The 11,959-nt window shown below is 41.1% G+C and overlaps 1 protein-coding gene across 6 annotated transcripts in view; it reads left to right on the top strand.

Moving 5' to 3' along the window:
• The first annotated feature begins 244 nt into the window (after positions 1-244).
• The window catches only part of Lin52 (lin-52 DREAM MuvB core complex component), an 82,306-nt gene continuing 70,591 nt past the window's right edge, over positions 245-11,959 (top strand). For 2 of the 6 annotated variants that reach the window (XM_027418506.2, XM_027418505.2), the window contains exons 1-4: positions 245-481; positions 4,728-4,802; positions 7,016-7,053; positions 9,662-9,728. In XM_027418506.2, the coding sequence (XP_027274307.1) occupies positions 451-481; positions 4,728-4,802; positions 7,016-7,053; positions 9,662-9,728 (211 nt within the window). In that variant the 5' untranslated portion in view covers positions 245-450. The remainder of the gene's footprint in view (positions 482-4,727; positions 4,803-7,015; positions 7,054-9,661; positions 9,729-11,959) is intronic. The other 4 variants (XM_027418509.2, XM_027418510.2, XM_027418507.2 and 1 more) reach the window with 4 other exon arrangements.

Here is an 11,959-nt window from a genome sequence, read left to right as displayed (position 1 = left end):
AGAACTCTTGACTCCCACCCGTCCCTCCCAGTCTTGGGACTATGTGATTGGTCAGAAGAGGAAGCGTTCTCGCCCACTCTCACCCCAGCCGATTTTTGTTGGCGGAGAGCGGGAGACGCCCCCACCCCGACTCGGTCCTGCATATTAAGCACCAAGCGGAGCTGGGGAAGACGCCCCCTAACCGGGAGCTCCGATTGGCTACAGGTAGGCAGCCTCGAGGCCTCGCCCCCTCGCTAAGGAAAGTAAATAAGGCCCGTGGAGAATTTTGCCTGCGTTCCACCTTAACTACGGCGCCCCGGGCGGGGCTGCCTTCTGGGGTGGGACTAGGCAAATGTTACCCTATGGGCTAGGGCAGCAAGACCGGGTCGCGAGTTGAGGATAGGTTATTTCTCCAGGGGCGTGGCTTGTGGGTCCTCGCTTTCCCGCCGACGGTTGGCCACGTCACGTGACATGGGCTGGAAGATGGCGTCTCCCACGGACGGTAAGAGCCGGCTTGGAGATTGTTGCCCTGTAGTCTCTTTATTTGCTTCTCTGGGAGCTTCCTATGCCTTCACGCTTACCCTTCTTTCTTGGGCTCCTCTCCTTGCTCTCCCACTTCTTTCCTTCCGGGTATGTCGGGTTTTCAGCCCGCAGGGTTTTCACAGCGTCCCCGGAGGTGCCAAGTACCAGGTCTCCCCACTTGCTGGGTGAAGGAGGCCACCAAACAGACCCTTTCCCGGAAACAGGACAGAGTTCGGCCTGGCCCATCGGTGATGCCGAGGGCTCAGAAGGGGCTTCAGGGGAAAGGCAGCTTTCTTTTCGGATCCGCTCCTTGGAGTGTCGGTTCTGATCTCATCTCAGTAGAGCTAGAAGGAGTCTTTGAAGTCCTAGCTGTGGCTGGTGACTGACGTGAGGTTTCGAGTTCATCCCTAGGTCGAGAAACACGCTGTCTCCTTCTCAGTTTAGGTCCGTTGCCCTGGCAGCAGGAGAATCAAGGACCTGGTTTCCTGGCTCTGAGTCCCGAGGGAAATGAAAAGTAGTCTTGTTAATATAGTTTGTAGCGTCTCACACTCTTATTTTTTTTATGTGTTGTTTCCGTAGCCTGAGAGCAGGAGCAATTCTGCTTACATGACATCTAAGATGCAATTCATCTTAGGTGGCAATTAAGTATTTTCGTTATACCTGTATGCTTTTGCTCGAGGTTCTGTTTCAGGATTTGGAATTGCCCTTCAGTCATTATTCAGTATCTCAGTATATTCATTCTCAGCATAGTTATTTTGTTTTGGCCACAACCTAATTATAAGTTTCAAGTCTGTCTTATTTCAGAGTTTAATCCTAGGTTTTATCCTAATGCCTGCAAAGCATTTGGCCTTAAGTTAATGTTTCTCAAAAAATGAAACTGGCCTTGGTGTGTGACCTCTAATCCTAGCTACTTGGGAGATCAAGGCAGGAAGATTGTTGCTTCAGGCTTGCCTAGGTTACAGAAGGAATTGTGGGCAAAGTATGTCTCAAAAAGGTGGGGTTTTTTGTTTGCTTGTTTTTCTAGACAGGGTTTCTCTCTGTAACCCTGGCTACCCTGAAACTCATTCTGTAGACCGTGCTGGCCTAGAACTCAGCCCCTCCTGCCTCTGCCTCTTGAGTGCTGTGATTAAAGGCATGCATGACCATCCAGTGGATCTGACTGACCTCCATGGGCATCAGGCAGGCATATTGTGCCCATAACATTCAGACAACAGCAATACAGATAAATAAATCTGAAAATAAAAAGTGAGTATATAGGTTAGTGGGAGAGAGCTTTGCCTCTGATGAACAAAGCCCTACGTTCAGTCTCTAGCACACATCTAAACTAGTGAAAAGTAGGTGTTGGTGGCGCTCGCCTTTAATCCCAGCACTCGGGAGGCAGAGGCAGGCGGATCTCTGTGAGTTCAAGGACAGCCTTGTCTTCAGAGGGAGTGCCAGGATAGGCTCCAAAGCTACACAGAGAAACCCTGTCTCAGAAAAACAAAAAACAAAACAAAATAAACTAGTGAAAAGTAAATAATTCAAAGGGTTTTTGCTTTTAAAGAATCGGGGTTCATGGTGTTGTAATGTCTCAACATGGAGAGGATTGGGAAAGAACATAGTGGGTTTAAGGGGTTTTCCCTACATGTAATACAGAAAGACATCAAGTAGCTTCTTGGACATGTTATTCTGAAGTTCAGGAGAAAGGTTGGGACTGGAAATATGAATAGTTGTTGTTATGTAATAGTGAGAGTTGTAGCGAGTAAAGCTAGCATAGGGTGAGGTTTGAGTGGAGACTGAAGAAGGAATAACTAAGAGAAGAACCAATATGGTGGTTTCATAGGAGCATAGAAGCATCACATGCTATTGAGAGGTCACAGAAGAAATGATTTCACATAGAGAACTTTGATAACTGTAGTCTAATGCATGCACAGACAGATCATGATTTTGTTTTATAGGTTAAGGAGGCAGAGTAGGGTCTGGGAAGGTGGCACAGTATGTAAGCATGCTTGCTCTTCAAAGATGAGGACCTGAGTTCAAATCTCAGGCACTCACTTAAAAGCTAGGTATGGGTGCATGTGCCTATAATACCAGCATCTTGGACAACAGAAACAGGTGGATCCTGAGAGCTTGCTGGCTAGCCAGTCTAGCTAGCTTCTGGTTTAGTGGGAGACATTGTGTCAAGACAATAAATCTGAGAGCAAAAGGAATACATTCAGCATCCTTCCTGATCTTCACAGTCACAGACACCTACATCTGCACTCATTACACCCATACAGTGAGTGCCCTCTCGAGCACATGCATGCTCACACACAGAGGAATGTGAGGTGTGGAAATAAGAACAGGATACCCTGGAGGGAGGTTGTGAGTTTAAGGGGAGAGACTGCATGTTTATAATGTTTATGTGTGTGTCTGCACTCAGACATGCATGTTGGTACCAGTATATGTGGAGTCTAGTTAACCTTAGGTGTAGTCCCTCAAAAGCCACCCACCTTGTTGAAGTAAGACCTTTCATTGGCCTGAAAGTAGTAGGCTAATGGCTAGCCAGCAAGGTCCAAGAACCCCTCAGTGCTGGGATCACTAACACTGCTACCTCATTTTTTTTTTTTTTTTTTTTTTTTTTTTTGGTTTTTTGAGACAGGGTTTCTCTGTGTAGCTTTGGAGCCTATCCTGGCACTCACCCTGGAGATCATGCTGGCCTCAAACTCACAGAGATCTACCTGCCTTTGCCTGCTGGAGTGCTGGGATTAATTGTGTGCGCCACCAACGCCTGGCAACCTCATATTTTTTTCATGTAAGTTCTGGAGAGCAAACTCAGGTCCTCAGGTTTGCTCAATAAGCAGTTTACTGACAGATCTTTCACAAACTGCCCCCCACCCCCACCCTCCTTGTCTTTTTTTTTTTCAAAGGAGGGAAATTCTGAGCTAATGAGATGGCTTATCAGGTAAAAGAACTTGTCACCAAGACTGCTAACCTTGGTTTGAGCCCAGAATCCACATGTTGAAGAAGAGAATCAACTTCAATTTTTAGGGCACAAATATGAACCCAATAAATATTATTTTACAGCCGGGCGTTGGTGGTGCATGTCTTTAATCCCAGCACTTGGGAGGCAGAGGCAGGCGGATCTCTATGAGTTCGAGGCCAGCCTGGTCTCCAGAGCGACTGCCAGGATAGGCTCCAAAGCTACACAGAGAAACCATGTCTCTGAAAAATCAATCAATCAATCAATCAATCAATCAATCAATCAATCAATCAAATAAATGCTCTCTTTTTTTTTTTTTTGGCTTTTTGAGACAGGGTTTCTCTGTGTAGATTGGGCTGACCTGGAAATCACTCTGTAGACCAGACTGGCCTCAAACTCACAGAAATCCACCTGACTCTGCCTCCTGAGTCCTGGGATTAAAGGTGTGCACTGTCACTGCCAGGCAATAAATATTACTTTCAAAAGTCAAAAAGTAGCCAGGCTTTGGTGGCACACGCCTTTAGTCCCAGCACTCGGAAGGTAGAGACAGGTGGATCTCTATGAGTTCAAGGCCAGCCTGGTGTACAGAGTGAGTGCTAGGATAGGCGGCTCCAAAGCCACAGAGAAACCCAGTCTCAAAAAACAAACAAACAAAAAAAGTCAAAAAGTAGAGAACTTCTAGACCAGGCTTGCTTTTTAAGTATGAGAAACAGATAGTACAAGGAGTTTGAGGTGCAGGAGACAGTGGTCTCTAGTCTTAGTAGTAGAGATTGTCTTCCATGAGAGTAGGGACACTAGGCTGATTAGCTGGAGGACAGTTAAGAGTGGAATGAGACACAGGTAGATTTGCTGACACTTTCCCCTGCCTTAGTCTCCCAAATGCTGGGATTACAGATGTGGACCACCATGTCCAGCCAATACTCATTTTCCTAAGCAGTTCTTAATTTTCTTTTTTTTTTTTTAGTTTTATGTGTATGAGTATTTTGCTTGCTATATGTCTCTGCGCTTCATGTGGTGCTGGGAATTGAACCAGGGACCTCTGTAAGAGCAGTCAGTGCTCTTAACCTCTGAGCCATCTCTCCAGCCCTAACTTTCTTATTTGGTAGAGTGGAAGACTGAGTTTTGACGAGAGTATCAAATTTATTTGTATTACATCATGCCCTGGTAGCATCCGTAATTCAGATCCAACTTCCAGTTGGGTGGTTTCAATTTATGTTCTTTGAGATCGGAATATAATGAAATAGAAACGAATGTGTTTCTCGTCTCATTTGGTGTTTGGTTCCAGGGACAGATTTGGAAGCATCTTTGCTAAGTTTTGAGAAACTTGACCGTGCCTCGCCAGATCTTTGGCCTGAACAATGTAAGTTTTTACCTTTCTCATATCATATCAGTGCTGTAGAGTCAGTGCTCCCATGGGAGAATTTTGAAGTGTTATCATTGTATATCTGTGATGATTAAAGTTTTTATTTCACTTCAAAGAGAAGAGATTGATGTGCAGTAAAAAGAGGGACTTTGTGAGACAGGTGATAAGGAGCTTTTAAATAATAATTACAGTTTTAAAACTGTATCTGTAACAATTTCAGATAATGTTAAGATGCACAAAGCTTTTCCTCATCTCCTTTAATCACTCTTACTACGTTAAATACTATTAGTAATTTTGTACAAATCGGTTTGGAGTTTTTAATGCTTATATAGATAATCTCGAATGTATACACACATACACACACAGGGGGTGGGGAGTGGGAGGTGTTTCCATAATAATGAAGTCATATGTATAGAGCCTTCAGCTCAATTTAAATAAATTAGTAATTTTATGTATCTTTCCATATAGACATATGCTTCGTAGGTCTACTTTATTCTTTTAAATATATTACAGTGGATATTCTAGTTTCTGCATTTACATTCTGTTTGGAAACCTGACACTGGTTTTTATTTCACAGGCAGCATATTAATGATTATCTTTGCATATATGTCCTGTGTATGTGGAGAGAATGACTGCCCACTTTCTCACTAGCCAATATTGTATATATGTCCTGTGTGTGGGAGAGAATGACTGCCTACTTTCTCACTAGCCAATATTGCATATATGTCCTGTGTATGGAGAGAATGACTGCTCATTGTCTCACTAGCCAATATTGCATATATGTCCTGTGTGTGTGGAGAGAATGACTGCCCACTTTCTCACTAGCCAATATTGCATATATGTCCTGTGTATGGAGAGAATGACTGCCCACTTTCTCACTAGCCAATATTGCATATATGTCCTGTGTATGGAGAGAATGACTGCTCATTGTCTCACTAGCCAATATTGCATATATGTCCTGTGTGTGTGGAGAGAATGACTGCCCACTTTCTCACTAGCCAATATTGCATATATGTCCTGTGTGTGTGGAAGAGAATGACTGCCCACTTTCTCACTAGCCAATATTGGCTGTTCCTAGCCAGTTATCTTTGTTTGCATTTCTTTTTCATTTTTTTAAAGTTAAATGACATTCATTTATTTATTGGGCTGGGGAGACACCCATGTTCCATGATGTGCATATGGAAGTCAGAAGACAACTTATAGGAGTCAGCTTTATCCTTTTACCATGTACCTGGCAATCCACAATTCAGGTTGTTGGGCTTGGGGGCAAGTGCCTTTCCCTACTGAGCCATCTCACCAGCCCCAGTTTGTATTTCTTAGTATAATTGAACATTATTTCACTTTATATAATTTGTGCTTTTGATTTATTTATTTATTTGTTTATTTATTTATTTATTTTTGAGACAGGGTTTCTCTGTGAAACAGTCCTGGCTGTCCTGGACCTCACTCTGTAAACCAGGCTGGCCTCAAACTCACAGAGATCCGCCTTCCTCTGCCTCCCGAGTGCTGGGATTAAATGCGTTCGTCATTACCACCCAGCCTGTGCTTTTGCTTTTTGATGTGATACTATCTGAGACATTTGAGTAAATAATTTGATTAATAGAGGGGACAACTGAAAAGAAAGTTTACTTTGCTTATTTTTATTATTTATTTGCAGTCCTGGGGATTGAACTCAGGGTGTTAGACAAGCACTCTACCATTGTCTAAATCTCATCTCTGGAAAGGGAGTTTAAACTTTCTGACAAGAGACAAGTTTACTATTCTCCAAGTCAAATCCTGGTTATTTAAAGCATGAGGCATTGGTTTCTCAGAGAAGCTTTTCCTGCCCCATCATCTGATTTAGAGTTCTGTTTTTCGTCTTCATATAGCACCTAACATCAAATAAAAAGCAATGTTAGTGATTTCTGACCTGTCTTCTTCTATGTTGTAAGTTCCTTGAAAAAGGTGGCTGGACTTTTTTTTTTTTTGGATTGTTTGCTTGAGACAGGGTTGGCTGTCCTGGAACTTACTCTGTAGACCAGGCTGGCCTTGAACTCACAAAGATCCACCTGCCTCTGTCTCCTGTACTAAGATTAAAGGTGTGTGCCATGACAGCCACTACCACCTAGCAAGACTTTGTTTTTTATTATTTAAATCTTCTATGCCTGAACCCACAATGTTTCTTGAATGAATAACACTTTTTGTTGTTGTTTTTCTTTTTTCTTTTCTAGTACCAGGTGTTGCTGAATTTGCAGCTTCTTTCAAAAGTGTAAGTAATAGCTTATGTCTATGGAAGTTTATCCAAAGTTTGCCCTTGGATAAAAAGCTCAAATCTTTATTTTCAAGAGTAGTGCCATGGTCTTTTAATCATTTCTTGACTGTGGACCTTTATTTATTTATTCATTTATTTATTTAGGTTTTTCGAGGCAGGGTTTCTCTGTGTAGCTTTGGAGCCTATTCTGGCACTCCCTCTGGAGACCAGGCTGGCCTCTCTGCCTCCCAAGTGCTGGGATTAAAGGCGTGAGCACCCAGCTTGACTGTGGACCTTTAAATATGTTTATGTTACCATAGTTAACTGTTGATTGTCCCTTCCTCTGTTCAAATGCTGTATTTTGACACTTTAACCCTTGTATATTATATATATTAGCCTCTTTTCTTGGCTCAAAAACTTTAAGGTTAAGCAGTTGAAATACTTGATGTAACATTGGTATTCTGTTTGCCCCAACTATATTGAATTTTGAAGCTTTTTTCCCCCTTATTTATGTGGGAGTTGGTTTTCTCCTTTTATCATGTGGTTGCTGGGCTTTGAATTCAGGTCATCAGGTTTAGTAGCAAGCTCACTCACCTGCAGAGCCATCACTAGCCCAAGGTTATGTTTCTTAACCTTTGTCTGCATGGCAGAATTGTCAGTGTACATACAGCTGCAAAGCTTTTATAAGTTTTTGTTTTGTTTTATTTAATTTCTTAGCTCGGTCTTTCTAGTAGTCCCTCTTAATGGTCCTTGATTTGCTGACCTAGTGCATTGGGGAATGTCCAGGATTTGGTTTTTGTGCAGGGTGCAGGGGAAGATGGTCTCACTGTGTCGCTGTTTTAGTTACTGTTCTATTGCTATGAAGTGACACTGTGACCACAACAACTTTGAAAAGAAAGTATGTAATTGAGGGCTTGCTTACACTTTCAGAGATCATGATGATGGGGTGGGGAACATGGCAACAGGCAGGCAGGCATGGTGCTGGAGCAGTAGCTGAGAGCTTACATCTTATCCACAAGCAACAGGCAGAGAGAGAGGAAGACCAGGTGTGGGCTTTTGAATCTCCAGAGCCAACCCACAGTGACATACCTCCTCCAACAAGGCCACACTCCTAAACCTTTTCAAATAGTTCCACCAACTAGGGACTGAGTATTCAAATATATGCTCTTACAGGGCCTATTCTCATCAAGTCACCACAGAGGTACAAACTGGCCTGAAATTTACAATCCTTTTGCTGCAGCCTTTGCTTGGATTGCAATTGTATCCCACCTATGTCCATTGACATTTAATATTTTTTAGTTATCTGGGTGATTCTTATATGCAGCTAGACTTAAAAGCTACTGATCTTACAAATGAGCTTTCATAATTTCAAGTTTATTTATAAGATAATTTAAATGCTGCAAATTTTCAAAAACTACAATACAGTTGTGAAATCTGGACTGGTGAGGTATCTCAGCAGGTAAACCCATTTGCCATCAAGCCTGATGATCTGAGTTCAATCCCTGGGACCTACATGATTGAAGGAGAGAACTAACTCCCACAAGTTGTCCTCTGACCTCCCCAAACCTGCTTATGGCATATGCATGCTTTACCCCCCTTATCATACAAATATATAAATGAAAAAAATTAATAATGATATCTAGCCAGGCGGTGTTGGCCCACACCTTTAATCCCAGTACACAGGAGGCTGAGGCAGGTGGATTTCTGTGAGTTTGAGGCCAGCCTGGTCTACTGAGAGAGTCCCAGGACAGCCTTGGTCTGTGTCTTGAAAAACAAAAGCAAAAAATGAATGGTGAAATCTCAAGTGATGACCATTTTATTCTTTCCCCACTTGAATTGAGGGTTTTCTTACTTCTGATTTTCCTTTGTCAGAGACTGTTACTGATCATTGTATTAAACATTTAATTGGAGTCTTTGATAAGAATGAATTTTAAATAATTTCATTGCTGAACTAACTGGTGACTTGAATTAGTAATATCAGCCACATCAAAATTCAGCCAACACTACCTGAGACCAACTTTAAAATTGGGCAGCCCGATTTTTTTTAATTAAAAAAAATTGTTTTTCATTTTACATACCAACCCCAGTTCCTCCTCCTCCCTCCCCTCCATCCATTCCTCATAGCGGGTAAGGCCTTGGGGAGTCAACAAAGTCTGACATACCAAGTTGAGGCAAGACCAAGGCCTGTGTCAAGGTTGAGCAAGGTAACCCACTGTAGGGAATGGGTTTCAAAAAGCCAGTTCATGCACCTGGGATATGTCATGGTGCCTAAAATGGATTTTGAATTAAAAGCTGAACCTAAATACCTGGCTTTTAAGTTTCATTTACATATTTTATGTATATGGATATTTTGCCTGTATGTATGTCTTTGTACCATATATGTGCCTGGTGCCTGAGAAGGCCAGAAGAGGGCATCAGATCCCATGTGACTGAGGATACAGATGGTGTGGGTACTGGGTTCTCTGGAAGAACAGTCAGTGCTCTTGTCTGCTGAGCCATTTCTCTATCCAGAAAACCTGAAGTTTTCGATTGTAGTTTGCCAGATTTTCAATCTGAAGACTGTGTGACAAACTGCACTCTCATAAGAAGGATGTACCTGAATGGATATATTCTTATTTTCTGACAGCCGATCACTAGCTCTCCACCCAAATGGATGGCTGAAATAGAACGTGATGACATTGATATGTTGAAAGGTATGTGATACTGGTGTCTACTCTCTTTGGTTTTGGGTTTGGGTTTGTTGGTTGAGACAGGGTTTCAAAAAAAAAAACCTTACATAAATTTCTCACTGAGTTATAAAGGCCCTGTTAGGTATAATAATAATAACCAAGCTTTAGAGATAAAATGGCTAGTGTTTATAAATTAATAAAATTTAAATTCTTATCTTTTAAAGTTTAGCTTTCACTATAATAGAAGTCCCTTATTTACTTATAAGATTTAAAGATATATATTGTCCTTAGTACTATAAAATGACAACCCCTTAGTGCAGTGTTTCTCAACCTGTGAGTTGTGTCCCCTTGAGGGTCGGTCTAATTACCTCTTCACAGGATCCCCATATCAAATATCCTGCCTGCCAGACATTGATACCATGATTCATAACAGTGGCAAAATTGTAGTCATAAAGTAGCAATGAAATAATTTTATGGTTGGGGTCACCACAACAATCGGGACTGTATTAAAGGGTCACAGCATTAGGAAGGTTGAGAATCCCTGCACTAGTAGATTAAGACTAATCTCTTATTTATTTCTATCCTTTCAATTTCTTTCATCAAGAATTCTATGAGCAGTGAATACTCATATTGTTTGATAAATGATTTGGAGTTCAGTAAGAATGGAAATTTAAATTAAAAAACATTTAATTTTATGATTTTGTTTTTTAAAAAAATCATTCTCACAGTGTTCAGATTCATGATGGTTGTAAGGAATAGACTGAAACTAAGGTAAAAATCAGCTGAACTAGTCAAGAAAGTTGCATATGTTCGATTCAGGTAAGACTGCAGGATGGAACTGGAGAGATGGCTCAGAGGTTAAGAACACTGACTGCTCTTCCAGAGGTCCTGAGTCCAATTCCCAGCAACGACATGGTAGCTCACAACCATCTGTTATGAGATCTTGTGCCCTCTTCTGGTGTGCAGATATACATGGAAGCAGAATGTTGTATACATAATAAATAAGTAAAATCTTAAAAAAAAAAAAAAAAGACTGCAGGATGATAAATGGAAGACTAGAACTCCTTTATGTGATTTCTGAAGTAAATGACTGTCTGCATGTTTAAGTGCTGATTCCCTCCCCTACCCATAGAAAAATTATCTCAAAGTCATCTCAGATTCATTGTCCTGATATTCCAAAAATAAGTATGTAATAAATGGTGAGCGTGTATTTCCTAAGAAAACTTCATATTTTTACTGAGAGTTCACATAGCATTGTGTTCATGCAAAGCAACCTCTATTTTATTTTATTTTTTTTAAAGATTTATTTATTATTTTTTATATAGTTTTCTGTCTGCATGTGTCCCTGTACGCCAGAAGAGGGCACCAGATCTCATTACAGATGGTTGTGAACCACCATGTGGTTGCTGGGAATTGAACTCAGGACCTCTGGAAGAGCAGTCAGTGTTCTTACCCTCTGAGCCATCTCTCTAGCTGGCAACCTCTATTTTAAACAAGGGTTTAGGTGCTATTTAATGAACATCTGGGGAGTAACCTTATTTTAAGTAAAATTAATTGTAAGTAAAATAAACAAAAATTGGATTTGAAGGGAAAGTTTGGATTTATATTTAGTTTTTGTTTTTTACATTTGGGGACATGGGGAACAGTATTTTGTTGCTATTATTGCTACTATATATAGTTGAAATTATGGGACTTATAAATGGAGACAACATCTATTTTACATGACCAAAGTGTGCCTACAGGCTCTTCTCAATGACATCTCACATTGTTGTAAGGCTTCCTATTTTAATGGTGTGTTCATTTTGTATGATAGGCAGAAATGAATGCTATAAATAGAACCTTGGATAAAATCCTTGGGCAGTGAGATGACTCAGCTGTAAAGGCACACACCACCAAGCCTGACAACCTCCATTTGCTCTATAGAACCCATATGCTAGAAGGAAAGAACTGATCAAATTGTCCTGATAGCCATGCAGTGATGTGCACACTTAGCTTGTTAAGTATAATGCTGAGGTGTTTTTGCAGTGGAAGAAAACCTCACTGTTTCTGCTGAAGAATGTATAAAATTGGAGGAAAAGAAATAAAGGATCTGTCTTGTACTTATTCAATAAGGAACTTAAGCTTGAAATCTTCCTTACCCTCTCATTGTTCTGGTGATCAAATCCAGGACTTTATGTCTGCATGCTAGACAGGTGTTCTAACATTGAGCCATAACCCCAACTCAGTCAGAAATCTTTTATTACTAGAACTATCAA

This window comes from Cricetulus griseus, chromosome 5 (genome assembly GCF_003668045.3).
Source record: "Cricetulus griseus strain 17A/GY chromosome 5, alternate assembly CriGri-PICRH-1.0, whole genome shotgun sequence".
Classification (NCBI taxonomy): Eukaryota; Metazoa; Chordata; class Mammalia; order Rodentia; family Cricetidae; genus Cricetulus; species Cricetulus griseus.
This window is presented reverse-complemented; position numbering and strand designations above follow the sequence as displayed.